At 49.2% G+C, this 14077-nt stretch overlaps 1 protein-coding gene across 1 annotated transcript in view; it reads left to right on the top strand.

Moving 5' to 3' along the window:
* Positions 1–13814, top strand: part of MLLT1 (MLLT1 super elongation complex subunit) — a 31569-nt gene extending 17755 nt beyond the window's left edge. Inside the window, exons 6-12 of the mRNA XM_084220913.1 lie at positions 734–1279; positions 5305–5392; positions 6106–6217; positions 7372–7471; positions 7653–7724; positions 9070–9141; positions 9846–13814. Coding sequence (XP_084077039.1) covers positions 734–1279; positions 5305–5392; positions 6106–6217; positions 7372–7471; positions 7653–7724; positions 9070–9141; positions 9846–9974 — 1119 coding nt within the window. The 3' untranslated portion in view covers positions 9975–13814. The remainder of the gene's footprint in view (positions 1–733; positions 1280–5304; positions 5393–6105; positions 6218–7371; positions 7472–7652; positions 7725–9069; positions 9142–9845) is intronic.
* Positions 13815–14077: the final 263 nt, after the last annotated feature.

Here is a 14077-nt window from a genome sequence, read left to right on the forward strand (position 1 = left end):
AGCAGTAGCCAGGTCCTGAGGCTTCCAAAGAACCTCAAATTTTTTCTTTTTTCCCTTATGTACTGAAGCTATTTTTGTATAATCCTGCATGGGAGAAACAATCCCCAAGCAATGTGTTTTGGAGCAGATTACATGCACTGTATCAGCCTGAAGAGTCACAGGTATTAACAACAATTCATTTCCCAGTGTAATTCAATTCTGATAGTCATGTTCTTCAGGGCTCTAAACACTCTGGCACTTCAGTTATGCCTTCTGATGTTATGAAACAGAGTGAAGATGACTTACCTGTTAGTGGCTGATTTAATTTTGGTCAGGAATTAAGCACTGGAAAATACAGCAGAGAAATAAAGGGCTCTGAGATGAGCTCTGGTGAAAATTGCCAGTTGCTAAAGTGACAACATTCTCCTGCTTCCCTTCCTCCAGGGTGCCCTGAGAGCTGCATCTGTGTTTGCATTCAGGTTAAACCTGAATTAAACATCTGTAGATGTTTCTAGACCTTTGACAAAGCCTGGAAAGGAGCAGAACATGTTTCATCCTTTCCTAAATGTTGAAGCACCCGCTGCCAGTTTGTGTGCAGCAGCTTGAGGGAAATGTGGATGTTTACCTGGGCATGTGGGGGTGGATTTCTGCACAGAACAAACATTGCCATGTGATTTATGAGGATGTGTTTTATCATTCTGTGCAGAGCTGCAGTTTCATACCCAGCTTGCATGTTTCTGTTGCTGAATTTTAGGATGCAAACAAGGAAAGTAGCAAAGCATCCAAGCCACATAAAGTAACCAAGGAGCACAGGGAGAGGCCCAGGAAAGACTCTGAGAGCAAAAACTCCTCCAAAGACCTTGAGAGAGAACAGAACAAGCCTTTGAAGGACTCCTCCAGAAAACCAACTGAGAACAAACTGCCTAAGGAGGAGAAGGCACCTCCAAAAGCTGCTTTCAAGGAACCAAAACTGGCCGTGAAGGAGACCAAACTGGAGAACACCTCTCCAAAGGGGGGGCCGCAGCCGGAGTTAAAGTCTTCCAGCAAGAGGCCCTCCAACGTGGAGTCACCAAAGCCTAGTGCCAAAAAACAAAAAAAGAGTAGCTCCAAAGGGGTAAAGAATATCCTGGGGACATCTCCCAGAACCTCGTCTTCCTCATATCCAGAGAAGAAACAAACCAAGGAGAAGATGAATGCCAAAGTGGAAAAGGTAAAATCTGAAAGCGAGGCCAAGGAGATCAAAAAGCCTGTGGAAATGGAGGAGTCAAACTCAGAGGATGAAACTTCTTTCAAGTCAGAGGTGAGTAGGGATTTATTCTTTACCAGAGTGTAGAAGGATGATGTTAAATCCCTGCCTGGAAAAGATGTTAAAAATAATCTCTCAGAGAAGATAGAGCAGCAGATTGGTAAATGCTTAGGCTGGGCTGCATCTCTAATAAAATTCTTCTTTGAAACTCCAGTCAATATTAAATGTTTCTCCTGTGTGGTTTAGCTCCTGTTTCAGATACAAACTTATTGAAATGTATCTGCAGGCAGTTACCTAATGTCAGGGTTTAAACTTTTGGTCCCTCATTCATCCCTTGCAGTGACATCTACAGAGTTACAAGAGATACAGAGACACTTTCTGCCTGCTCATGATGGCAGTGTTTTAGGATGTGATCTTATGTCAGAAAAGAAGGAAATCATCTCAGTTTTGGTAATGAAAAAAACTCGGTATTAAAATGTAAATAAAGCCCCTCTTCCTGCCGTGGCCTGTAAGAAATGTGCCATTGGCTGAAGCTCAAAATACAACCACATGCCACTAAATCTAAATAAGTTGTGTTGTGAAACATAAAACAAATTATGTTCTTGTACTACTATTTTTAAAAGCTGTCTAAATATTTTTTTCCTTTTTACAACTGAGAACATTCCTCATCCTCTGTTTTCTAAAAAGTGTTTTCCAAAAGAAGGCAAAAAAATGCAAGAAAGAACATACAAATCCAAACTCTTGCTACTTTTCACTTGTATATTTGTTATAAAGGAGCCATATATCTTGTAATAGGGTTCACAGGATAATGTCATGAGAATTCTGGAACTGGTTCCTCCTGACCACTTTAAGAAAGGTTTATTTTATTAAGATTAATTTTCTAGGGACAGTTTGTATTATGATTTAATCAGCACTGTGATACAAGAAGTATTGATGTGTTTGTCCAGAAGGGTTTTTTCCTGCAGGACTCCCAGCAGAAGAGTTTATTGGGCAAGTGTTAATTCCACTCTGCAGAGAAGTCACATCCCTGGAAGTGTCCAAGGCCAGGCTGGATGGGGCTTGGAGCACCCTGGGATAGTGGAAGGTGGCAAAAATGAGCTTTAAGGTCCCTTCCCACCCAAACCATTCTGGGATTTTATGACTTTCCTTCCCAGATGGAGAAATTTCCACATTAGGCATTAAGAAGAGGCAGTGCAGCAGTGCTCAGCAAGCCTCACATTTCCATTCCAGACCTACAGCCCTCCCTGCAAACCTGTGACTGTGCAGATCCCCCAGTGTCCTTCCTTGTCCCCGAGGTGTCCCCATCCCCTCTGGTCCCAGCAGTGTGAGCTGCTGGTGCTGTCAGGCTGTCCCTGGAACCCCAGCCTGGGACAGTGGGGCTCAGCATCTGCTGCAGCCTGTCCTGCCTGGTGTCCTGGCTGGCCCAGCTCCTGTTGGGTGCTGGGGACACTCTGTGTGACACACAGGGAGTGGTGGCAGCCGAGGTTCCTGTGGAACCTGAGCCCCAGGCACAGCTGCAGAGTGCCCTGGCAGCAGCACCCAGCTCTGGGTCCTCTGTACCCTGGGCAATGTCCCTGCTCCCAGCCCTGCTGGTTCCTGCCCAGGGTTTCTGCTGGCACTGCTGCGTGGGGCCGGTGGGAGCCACATCACTGAAGTGAGGGAGCAGCTGGGGGTGGAGCAGGGCCCGGAAACTCTTAAATCAGCTCTGCTGCTGCAGCCAGGGGATTGTGCAACAGCTCGGGGCTGCAGCTCCACGGTGGCTCCCAGCTGACATCTTTGCAGGCTGCTGTGGAGAGGAGCAGCGCCCATTGGTGCTCCTGGCCTGGGAGCTCAGAGGGGGACGCTGCAGAGTTTCTCCTGCTGTTTCAGCTCCTGCTGGAAATTACTTGGCTTTTATTCTTTTGGGATTTTTTAACTTTTTTTTTTCCTTCCCCCATCAAGTCCAGTTCCCTGAACTGGCCTCATGCTTGGCTGCCTCAGTGCTCACAAAAGGGGGAGGCAGGGATGAGAGGCAGTGTTGCTTTTTGCTTAGGTCACATCCCAGTGACAGTTACTGAGCACACAGGGCATGTCCATCTGCATCCTCCTCTCAAAGAGCTGGTGGCTTTAACAGCAAAAGGAGAGATGGGTTATCTCCAACAACTGCTGCTTAGCTCCTGTTAAGTTAATTTTAAGAGATTTTTAAGGAATTTTAAGGAAAGACCTGCAGATTACCAGGAATGAGGGATGTAGGATTGGAGCTGTGGGTCAGATGCAAGAGCTGTGCTCAATTAGCTTGAAAATATTAATAAAATCCCGCCATGGTTTGGGTTGGAAGGGACCTTAACTATCATTCAGTGCCACCCCTGCCATGGCAGGGACACCTTCCCCTGTCCCAGGCTGCTCCAAGCCCTGTCCAGCCTGGCCTTGGGCACTCCAGGGATCCAGGGGCAGCCACAACTGCTCTGGGCACGCTGTTCTCTCTCCTCTAAACAGCCAGGGCTGCTGCAATGTGCCAATAGACCTGATATTGGAACTGTCAAATTGCTCTCCTTTGCTCCTGAACCCTTCCCAAGGGTTGTAATACCATTTTTTGACACATTTTCCCCCTTCTTACACTGAAATAATGAAATCTTGCCAATATTTGTTTGACAGTGTGGCCAGCAGGACCAGGGCAGGGATTGTGCCTCTTTGTGCCTTTCTCAAGGTTTTTGTAGTATTAACCCTTCCTGTGTCAAATTATTTATCAGTGGGTATGTGTGATTCTTTAGCATAAAGAGTAGTAAGTGCATTCCTAAGAACAAAACAGTGAAACTCAAATGCTGAATTCCAGGGAATTACTTTTAAAAAGGCACGGTAGTACTTTGAGAATCTTTAAACGAGAACCCTCCTGGGTACCAAAAAAACCCATTTTAGGGGATTTTAGGAGCTGCTTGGGGGCAGAGGGAGTTGCTGTGGCCTCTTCCGCCCTCTGGCGGTTTCCAAGTCTATTGCAGGTGATTGCTGCCAGGATCGGATTTATGATTAAAATTTCCCAATCTTACCCAAATTTCCTTCCTGGATGCTGCTGTTAGCAGTAGTTCATTTACTCTTCACTCACTCTTACTGCACAGGATACTCCTGCTATTTCTGCCAAGTGCTGACACACGAGTTGGGGTCACAAGGCTTGAGTTGGTCTGTGTTTTATTTTCACAGTTCAATGGAGTCAGTACAGTGGATCACTCAAACTGGTGTAGAGACAACTGGGTTTAGGATATAATGATAATTTAGAATTAATTTTGGAGTCATGTGAGCTAGCTGGGATAGACATATCCATGTCTGTGAGGAAAGGGGTAGAGAACTGGGGTTGATAATTGGAGAAGTGTTAGGGTGACCTCATTGTGGCTCTCCAGTGCCTGAAGGAGCCTGCAGGAAAGATAAACTGATTATAAGGGATGGAGGGCCAGGACATAGGGAATGGCTTCCCAGTGCCAGAGGGCAGGGCTGGATGGGATCTTGGGCAGGAATTGTTCCCTGGCAGGGTGGGCAGGCCCTGGCACGGGGTGCCCAGAGCAGCTGTGGCTGCCCCTGGATCCCTGGCAGTGCCCAAGGCCAGGCTGGACAGGGCTGGGAGCAGCCTGGGACAGTGGTTTGGATTAAATAATCTTTAAGGTTCTTTCCAACCCAAACCACTCCTTGACTCTGTGATTCCATGGTCAGTGATCAGCCTGAGGTTCAATGGCACCTTGGTGGGTACAATAAATACACTTTTTAAGAGGTTTGGGTAGTTGTGGGTTCTGTGCTGCTCATCTGGCACACTTCAAAGTAAGGGTTTTCATTTAAATGTTTATCATCATTTGGGGGCTTTGAACCTCATGGTGTGAAGGGGTTTGATGTTGCTCCCAGGAGTGCTGAGCTATATCCTGCCAGACTTCCCTAAATGTTGTTTTTATTCACCTCACATTTTGGTTTATTTCTGTAACCCCAAGAACTGTATTCAGTGGTGGGTGATGCTGTAGAGTGCTCAGATGCTCCTGCCTCACAGTGCTTTGTACTCTGGTTTTCTGGATTAGAAAGATTAAGATTCTTTTTCTTTTGTTTCCCTTTTATGGGGGGTTAAGTCTGTCCAGTCCAGCCCTTCCAACTCCAGCTCCAGCTCCGACTCCAGCTCTGACTCTGATTTCGAGCCATCTCAGAACCACAGTCAAGGTGTGTTGCAAGAACAGTTTGTTAAAACCTTCCTTGTGTAACCTTAAAATGCTCAGGAGAATTAAATGTGCTTTTCCAGCACTATAATAATACAGTTTCTTGCATGCAGCCATGTGTTGGAGTTGTGATGCTTCAGCAAGAAAAGGCAATAATGTTATAATATCATGAACAAGTATTTTTCTTCTCTTGGCAGCTAATTTATGAGTGGGGAATCCCTCTGGATTTGGTTCTTTCCCTTTTGGCTTTGGTTCCTGCCTCAGTTTATAAATGTGTTGCTGCTGCCTGATCTGTAGAATCACCAGAACAGTTCTCCTCCAATCTCATCTATGTTTTATTGAAAATTATAAATGTGCCATTCATCACTTTGCCAGTGTGTAACAGCTCCTTTCTCAGATCCCTCCACTGATAACCCAGGGAGGGAAACTGGCAACAGTAAATGTTCCAAGTGCAGTAAATGCTGTGCTGCTCCTGTCTCCAGTGACATTTAAATCAGCCCCACAGGCATGAAAAATGTCCTTTTGTTCTCGTTTGGGAAGGGAGGGGGAGGCTTTGGGAGGGGAGGGAGTTGTAAAGTTTGTCAGCTCTGCTTCAGCTCCGAGCCTGCCCAGCTCCTGTGCCAGTCCCATCCCACAGGGGTCAGGAGTGGCTGGGTTTGGCTGGGTGGAGCTGTGCTGGCTGTGCCCTGGTGCTGAACCCCCCCTCCGTGTGCCCAGGCCCCCTGCGCTCCATGGTGGAGGATCTGCAGTCGGAGGAGTCGGATGATGACGACAGCTCCTCGGGAGAGGAGGCAGCAGTCAAAACAAACCCCGTCAGCCGGGATTCCAGGTGGTAACAAATCCACAGCAGGGCTCTTTGGGTGGCTCTTGGCCCTCTGCATTTGGCATTTTAGGGTGCTTTCCATTTGCAGGGAGGAATCAAAGGGCCAGGGCTCTGTGTGGGAGGGGAGGAAGGGCAGATGTGTGGGGTCACTCAGCACAGGGTGGGGACACAGAGGTGGTGACAGCAGGGTTGGCTGAAGAGCACAAAGAAGGGAAGGTGCTGAGCTGAGCTGGCAGGTGTCAGTGACTGAGCCCCTTCAAACAATCACCTAATTGTGACCCTCAGATCTCTGCAGAGCTGCTGGAGTGTGACACCTTTGATCTGCAGAGCTTAGGGATCTGTGGGGCCAGGCAGAGTGTGCTGCTCTGGCTGCCTGGGGCTCACAGGGCTCAGGAGTCATTCTCTGCCCTCCCTGTGTTGGCTGCTCACTCCCTGGACTCAGTGACAGCTGTTTCCTGCTCTACACCCTGAAAACAGTTGAACTTCACCTTCTTCCCTCAGGAGATGCTGTTACTGCCCAAACCTGGAGTCCCAGTGAATATTTGAACCCAAATGCTTAGCCCAGAGAGCAGCTGCACATTGGAAATGCTGGGGTGGTTACCAAAACAAACAAAAATCCATTATTGCAGTTGTCATCAAGGAAACAATAATTGAGGGACTTTGAAAGGTATTTTTGTAGACCTTTAGGGAATAACCAGTTTAGTTCACCATAAGTAGGATACCTGCCATATCTGTAGGGCTGAAAGAGAATGAAAATAAATAGGAAATCTTAGAGGTTACACCAGCAGCAACACAAAATACAATTTTTGCCTGTGGAGGTGTCAGTGAGCCTCTCATGCAGGTACTTTGTAACACTGGGAGGAATTCCTGAACAGCTGCTGTTTGTGAAATGAAGTGGTGCTTAGTTGTTCTAGGAGACCTGTGTGTGCCAGAGTTGAACTGCTGCCTGTAATGTCACCTGTAATGTCCCTGTTCTGGGAGTGCAAGGTGACATCAGCTGGGAAAAAAGGGATTCCTGGGCACTCCAGTGACCCATTCTCCCAGCCAGTGCAGTAGTCTGTGATAAAGAAGAGGATTTCACTCAGCTCTGTGTGGCTCAGCTGGCAGCTGGTGATGATTTTGCTGCTGCTGCTGCTCATTCTCTGCTGGTGGTTTTTCAGACTGAGCCTCAGTGACAGTGACAGTGACAACAGCGCCGACTCGTGCCCGCCCAGCCGGGAGCCACCTCCTGGGCAGAAGCTGCCCCCAGCAAACAACAAGGTATGGAATCCCTGCTTCCCACCTCCCCTGCTGCCTGCCTTGGAAATTCTTCCTTGCACTGCATTTTCCCTCTTCCTGTCCTCAGCTGACAGGTGATTCCTCCCTTTCCAGTGCTCTGGTGTGACAACTCCATATTTCCTGAGCTAATTTTGGTCCTGTTGTTGGTTTCTTTTCCCCTCAGGCGTCTGGAAGGAAAAGCCCAGAGTCTTGTAACAAGCCAGAGAAGATCCTGAAGAAGGGAACGTATGACAAGGTGTGTCCTGTGGAGAGGGATCTTCCATGAGGGCCTGGAGTGCCAGGACACAGGGAATGGCTGCCAGTGCCAGAGGGCAGGGCTGGATGGGATCTTGGGCAGGAATTGTTCCCTGGCAGGGTGGGCAGGCCCTGGCACAGGGTGCCCAGAGCAGCTGGGGCTGCCCCTGGATCCCTGGCAGTGCCCAAGGCCAGGCTGGGCAGGGCTGGGAGCAGCCTGGGACAGTGGGAGGTGTCCCTGCCATGGCAGGGGTGGCACTGGATGGGCTTTGAGATCTCTTCCAACCCAAACCATTCCAGGATTCTCTGATTAAGGAGCTGAGCTTCACAGGATGGTTGGGCCTCACTGTGCACAAAACCACCTGAATCAGCCCAGCCTGTTCATTGTTCTGTCTCTGCAGGGTAAAAACTTGAGTTTAACAAAAACCAGATGTTGAAAGGACAGGTTTTGGAGAGTTACACTACAGAAATTGTGTACATTAAATATCTGGAGCCCCAGGTGGTGTTCATAGGCAAAATGCTGAAATTGTTGTATTTGTTTGCCCTTTGTCTGAACCGATGGCCTGGTCACTGCTGCAGTGCTGGGGCACTTCATTAAAAGGCAGTTTCATCTGGCTTTGATCTTCTAAATTAAAGATTATTTGATGCTCTGCTCTGCAGGTTTAGTTGGAACCTTTGTTTGTTCAATGAAATTTCCTCCTTCCTTGCCTCCAGGGAGGGCAGAGCAGTGTCCATTCTGTGATTCACTGATTCTGTGAACTAGTTTTGCTGATACAGACCTGTTGCTGGCTGCCTAAAAAAACTTAAAATTAAGAAAAACCCAAACCACTCTTACCTAAGAACAATCAACATGAAGAGCCTGTGAGCAATTCTTCATTTCCTGCTGTGGTTTAGGTAAAACTACCTGGAAATACAGTGCACTCCAAGAATTTTTCCTTACCTAGATGCAGATCATTGCTCAGTAGGTCACTGGGTTTTGGTCACTGATGCACGTGATGTTTTCAGGTAATTTAGAGTTAATTAGGAGAACCCACTGATGAGGAGCTCACAGTGAGGGGTCACCAAGGTGAACTTCACCTCACTGAGGTCCTTAAAGGTTCTACCCAGTTCTTAGAGCTGGTTACAGGTGTGGGTGTCATTTAAATTAAAAAAAAAAAATAAAAGGCCTTCAGAGCACTTGTATTTAAGGGAAGACCTCACTGCCCCAGTACTTGAGAAGGAGGAGGAGGCAGTAAAAAAGTAGGAAAAACTTGGGAATGTCTGAAAGGGCCTCAAGTTCTGATCCTCACTGGGGAGGTCCCTTTGGCAGCCTTGAGTTGCTCCACGTGTCCCTGTTTGTGTTGCAGGCCTACACGGATGAGCTGGTGGAGCTCCACAGGCGGCTCATGGCACTACGGGAGCGCAACGTGCTCCAGCAGGTACACACCCTGTCCCTGCTGTCCCTGGGATCGGGGTGTCCAGGGGCTCAGCCAGGCCCTTCCACAAAGGTTCTGCTTTGCTCTGAAAGCAAAAATACGGAGTAAAAAATAAAATCGGCTGTGCATGCAATGTTTTTGTTGGAAGTGGTACAGGAGTGTGGTGTGGGCATCTTCCCTCTGCCATCCTGGTAGCAATCCCAAAGTTGGGATCTCCTGGTCTGACTGACAGCTTGGTCTGACTGACAGCTTCCTCCTGGGGGGAGGTGAAGGGGCAGGGGCTGAGCTCTCCTCTGGGACAGGGACAGGGTGCCAGGGCTTGGCATGGAGCTCAGGGAAAGGTTCTTCCCCCCGAGGCTGCTGGGCACTGCCCAGGCTCCCCAGGGAATGGTGCCAAGGCTGCCAGAGCTGCAGGAGCTCTCAGGGCTGCTCAGGGTGGGGGTGTTGGGGTGGCTGTGCAGGGACAGGGGCTGCACTGATCATCCCTGAAGGTACCTTCCAGCTCAGGATATTGAGTTACTTTATGATTAAAAGGAAACCTGCCCACATCACTGTCCAGGCTGAGCTAGTCAGGCAGGCAGGAGGAGCTGGTTTGCTTTCTTGGGAAGAGGAATGCCTTCCTGCTGTGAGCCCCTCCAAGGGGTGGGAAAGCCTGGATGGGCTCTGTACCCTCTGTGCTGTACTTATATCCATCCCTCTGTCTCCAGATCGTGAATCTCATTGAGGAAACCGGGCATTTCAACGTCACCAACACAACCTTTGACTTTGACCTCTTCTCCCTGGATGAGACGACCGTCCGCAAGCTGCAGAGCTACCTGGAGGCCGTGGCCACATGACGCTGGGCCTGGGAAGCTGGCTCTGCTCTTCAACCAGAGATCCCCTCCATTGGTACCAGGAAACCACCCCATGGAACTAGGCCTTCTTATCCTCCTGCCTCACCCGAAGAAGCACTGCCTTAGAGAACAGCCATGCTCTAGGAATGCTCAGCCAGCTGCACTTTTCTTGTAGGCTTCAAACCAGCGCCCGCCTTGCTGAGCCTGTCCCCCCCAGCTTTGTGGGCCAGGCCCCGAGCAGAGCGGGCGTGCTGCACTTAGGCTGCACAGCGCGACCTTTTCGGTTTCCCTTCGAGCAACTGTGTTTCAAGAGCACATTTTCCAGGCATCTCTGAGCTCTGAAGAAGCGTGGATGCTGTTCCCTTCCCCTGGAGCTCGGGACCAGCCTATGGAGAGCTCCAGAACCGGAGCCCTCCCACTCTGCCCCGCGCCGTGTGGGTGACATCGGCTTTGACAGAGCTGGCCGGGACACTGGGGACACAGGAGGCTCCCCGGGCTCCTGCTGGTCTGCAGAGGAGAGGGGCTGCATTCCAGCTCCATTCCAGCTGGGATCACCCACTGGTTTGGTGACCTGGCTCCCGGTGGGGACAGGACCCTCAGCTCCCTGCAGTGACACTCTGTGCTCGGTGAGGAGGCCTCTAGAACCTGCTGTCTCCTGCTGGGGTTTGGAGATGTCTTGTTTGTTGATCTGAGCTCCTAAACAAAGTCCCACTCCTTTCAGTCTGCTTTAACTGTAATAGGACTCCAAAACTGTAAGCTGTATATTTTATATATATATATTATATATATGTATGTACTGTATGTATAAGAAGGGCCTAGTTGGGTCTTATGATCTTAAGGGTGTGTTTTTCTGTTGTTTTTTTATGGCTCTGGCAGGGGAAGGCGCTTAATAAGATTTGACTCGTTTGTTCAATGCCTCTTGTGGACAATTTGTAGTGTAAGGAAGCTGGACAGCAACCTCCAGGCATCCCATGCTCCAGAAGGGGCTCACCCATCGTCTTTCCATTTGTCAGTGTTTGATAACTTTGCCAAAACATGTGATTGGTTTTGTTCTGTGTTCTCAAAGAGGAATCTCCTTACAGTGGCCCCTATAGTAGTGGCTGTACTTTGGGAAAACCAAAACAAGGGAGAACTTAAATCTTTGGACACGCCTGGGAGATGCTGATGTAAAACACAAAGTGGAGTTGGGTTTGTTCCCTCCTCCCTCTCCCACCCCGCTGCCTGTGCAGGAAAAGGCAGGAAACAGAAACACTAATGCAGCCCCTTCCCTAGATTTCTAGTTAAACTAGTATTGACCTCCCAAGTGTTGTCCAGGTGGGCATGGGCAAATCCCAGCACCTCCCTCCAAGCTGTGTTACACTCCTGGTCCCTAAATTCAGTATTTGCCCAGGAATTGCTCCTTTTTCCAAGGGCTGTGGGAAGCTTTTGCCAAATGTCCGTGGGGCACAGGCGGCGTGGGAGCAGCGGTGCTGGGGAGCCCCTCTGCTCAGGGAGGGTTGCACTGCTCCAGGTTTGCTGTCCCTTGTTTTGGGTTCCCCCTTTCTTTATCATGGAAATGTTGCAACTAATCAACTGAAGTGGCAATATGATGATAAGCTTGTTTGAGTTGGGTCATGTTGACCCGATTCCCATTAATTTTGTCCTTGTACCACCTTTCATGTGTTGTGTGTGTGTGTGTGTGTGTGTGTATATATATATATATATGTGTGTGTGTATATATATATATATATATATATATATGGAAGTTCAAGCTCATGCCGGGTGCAAACCCTGTCACGCCAGTGATCTCAGCTCTTTTGTTTCTTGCTGGACGATGCCAGGGCTGGATAGAAAGGCCAGAGAAGGTGGAGGGCAGGGAGCAGAGGGGGAGGTGGCAGCAGGACACCCACGCTGGAGGTCACAGCCCGTGGGTGGGTACTGCAAGCTCCCTGTGTCTCTGTGGGGCTGTGCCAGGGGGAGGCAGCTCTGTGCTCACACTGGGCACCCTGGGGTGGGGCTGGTGGCACTGTCCCATCCCCAGAGCAGCAGGGGTGGCCGGGCTAAGGCCCAGGTCCCTTGAGATCTTTGCTGCCCACTCCTCCCACAGCTCCAGTCCCAGCACTTCCAGACTGTCACAGCTCCAGAGCTGCCCCTCAAGGGACTGGACGTGCCACCCATCCTGCCCCTGCCCCTGGCAGCACCCCGTGGCCACAGCTCTCAGCCAGTCCCAGCACACCTGTGGGAGGCTGTCCCTGAGCCTGCCATGGCATCATCCTGTCCTGGAAGTGACTTTGTTGGTAAGTCTGCTGAGCATTGATAGGGATTTTGTTTGGTTTTTATAAGAAGTATTTTACACATGGATTTTTTTAGACTGTTTATAATCCCCTTGAAAACCCGAGGTAGGATTGTTCCCCAGCAATAGTTCCTCTCCATTGTGTGCACATGCTGATTTGTTACTAAAAGGTTTTTGCAAGTACTTAGTTGTTCTACAGAGTTGATGTTTTTTGGGGTATGTGGTAGCGTTGGGGAGCACAGGAGGGGTGACTCTGCAAACAGAGAATGGTCACATTTGGGCCTCATCTTGTGTCCCCTTGCAGTTCCCTGTGTAGATTCCCTCTAGGCTGGCTGAACGCTGTTCTGAACATGCCGTGTACAGGTTTTTGTGGATAAAGTGTTTGTTCTTGTGTCACTCTTGAGAGCATGGATGGATTATTGTACTCTAGGAAGGAGGGGGCAGTGCTGCTGTGGGCATTGCTTCAGGTCCTCGAGGATGTGTAGTAGCTTGCGTTGTTAAAAAAAGGAAGAAAAAAAAAAAAAGAATCCCAAATTGACTTGTAGCCATAATGGTTTTTCCAAGGAAAATGGACAGGACTCTGTTCCTTTTCCGTGTCCTTCGTGGTGCTGCTGCTGGCACAGCCAGGTGCTGGCAGCCCGAGGGCTTCCCGAGTTGCTGAGTTGGAATCGTGGTGGAGGCGGGGTCAGGATTCGGCTCCTCCATCCTCCAGGAGGGTCAGGAGCCTTTCCCTGGCTCCTGCTCTGCCTCGAGGCTTTGATTACTGACATTACTTTTACAAAAGTTTAATAAAGAGAGGAGAGGAGAGGAAGGCTGGCTGGCAGCAAAGCCCGGTTTGGGCCACGGAGGGAGCGAGGCTGGCTGAGGTCAGGCTGGATCCATGGAAGTGCAATGACTCTGCCACCTGTGGGACCGTGGGGTGCGGTGGGAGCATCAGAACGAGCCGAGCAATTGATGCAACAATCCAGAAACAGTTTTTTTTGTCAGATCTTGGACCGTGTTTGATGGTGAGAGAGGTTGAAACGTGTCTCACGGAGGGGCCTCTCCACGAGCAGAGCCCAGAGTGGCTCCAGTTCCAGTTTTCCATTGGGGATGTGCTGGGGCCGGCTCTGCTCACAGGAGGCTCCTCCCTGCTGGCCCAGGGCTCTGGTGATGCTGTGACTCCCCTGGTGCCCTTGGGACAGGTGTCCATCAGTGCTCAAAGGACCCAAATGGGGGTTGCTTTCCTGGGGCGCGGAATAGCCATCAAAAACTGACAAGATGAGTTTGCACTCCTAAAGAAAAATGTAAGTACTTCAACTTCTAGAGAATTTTTAATTGTGTTTCTGCCTAGAGCCGAGGTATTAAATACCTCAGCACCTGAGGATTTTAAAAGTTGTGTTGGGAGAAAAGTTCTTCACTCAGCTGGAAGAAATGCAGCTGAGCCAAGACTAACTGCAAGATTAAAAAGAAAAAAACACAAAAAAACTCATGTTTGTAATACGTTACAGGATTGTTTGTCCTGAATTTTAAACTTTTTGTTAAATTTGTGGAACTATGGAGGAATTTTCTAGAAAAAGTGAAATAAAGTAAGATGGAAAAGTAAAACTTGGAAGTGTTTTTCAGTTGTTGTGTTATTTGTACAGGAATGTTACTGTGGCTCCCCTCATGGCACAGGTAACACCATTGGGCCTGGGATAGGAAAAGCCAAGGAAAGGGGAATTATTTTAAACATGAGGTGGTTCCAATGTCCCTTAATCCATCAGAGCTTTGTCTGTTCAGGTGAGGGGTCCCTGCCCTTGGAGCAGGGCTTTGCCTGGGGCAGCTCCCATGGGGTTTGAGGGGTCCCCACTGC

This window comes from Fringilla coelebs (genome assembly GCF_963513975.1).
Source record: "Fringilla coelebs genome assembly, chromosome: 24".
In the NCBI taxonomy this organism is placed as follows: domain Eukaryota; kingdom Metazoa; phylum Chordata; class Aves; order Passeriformes; family Fringillidae; genus Fringilla; species Fringilla coelebs.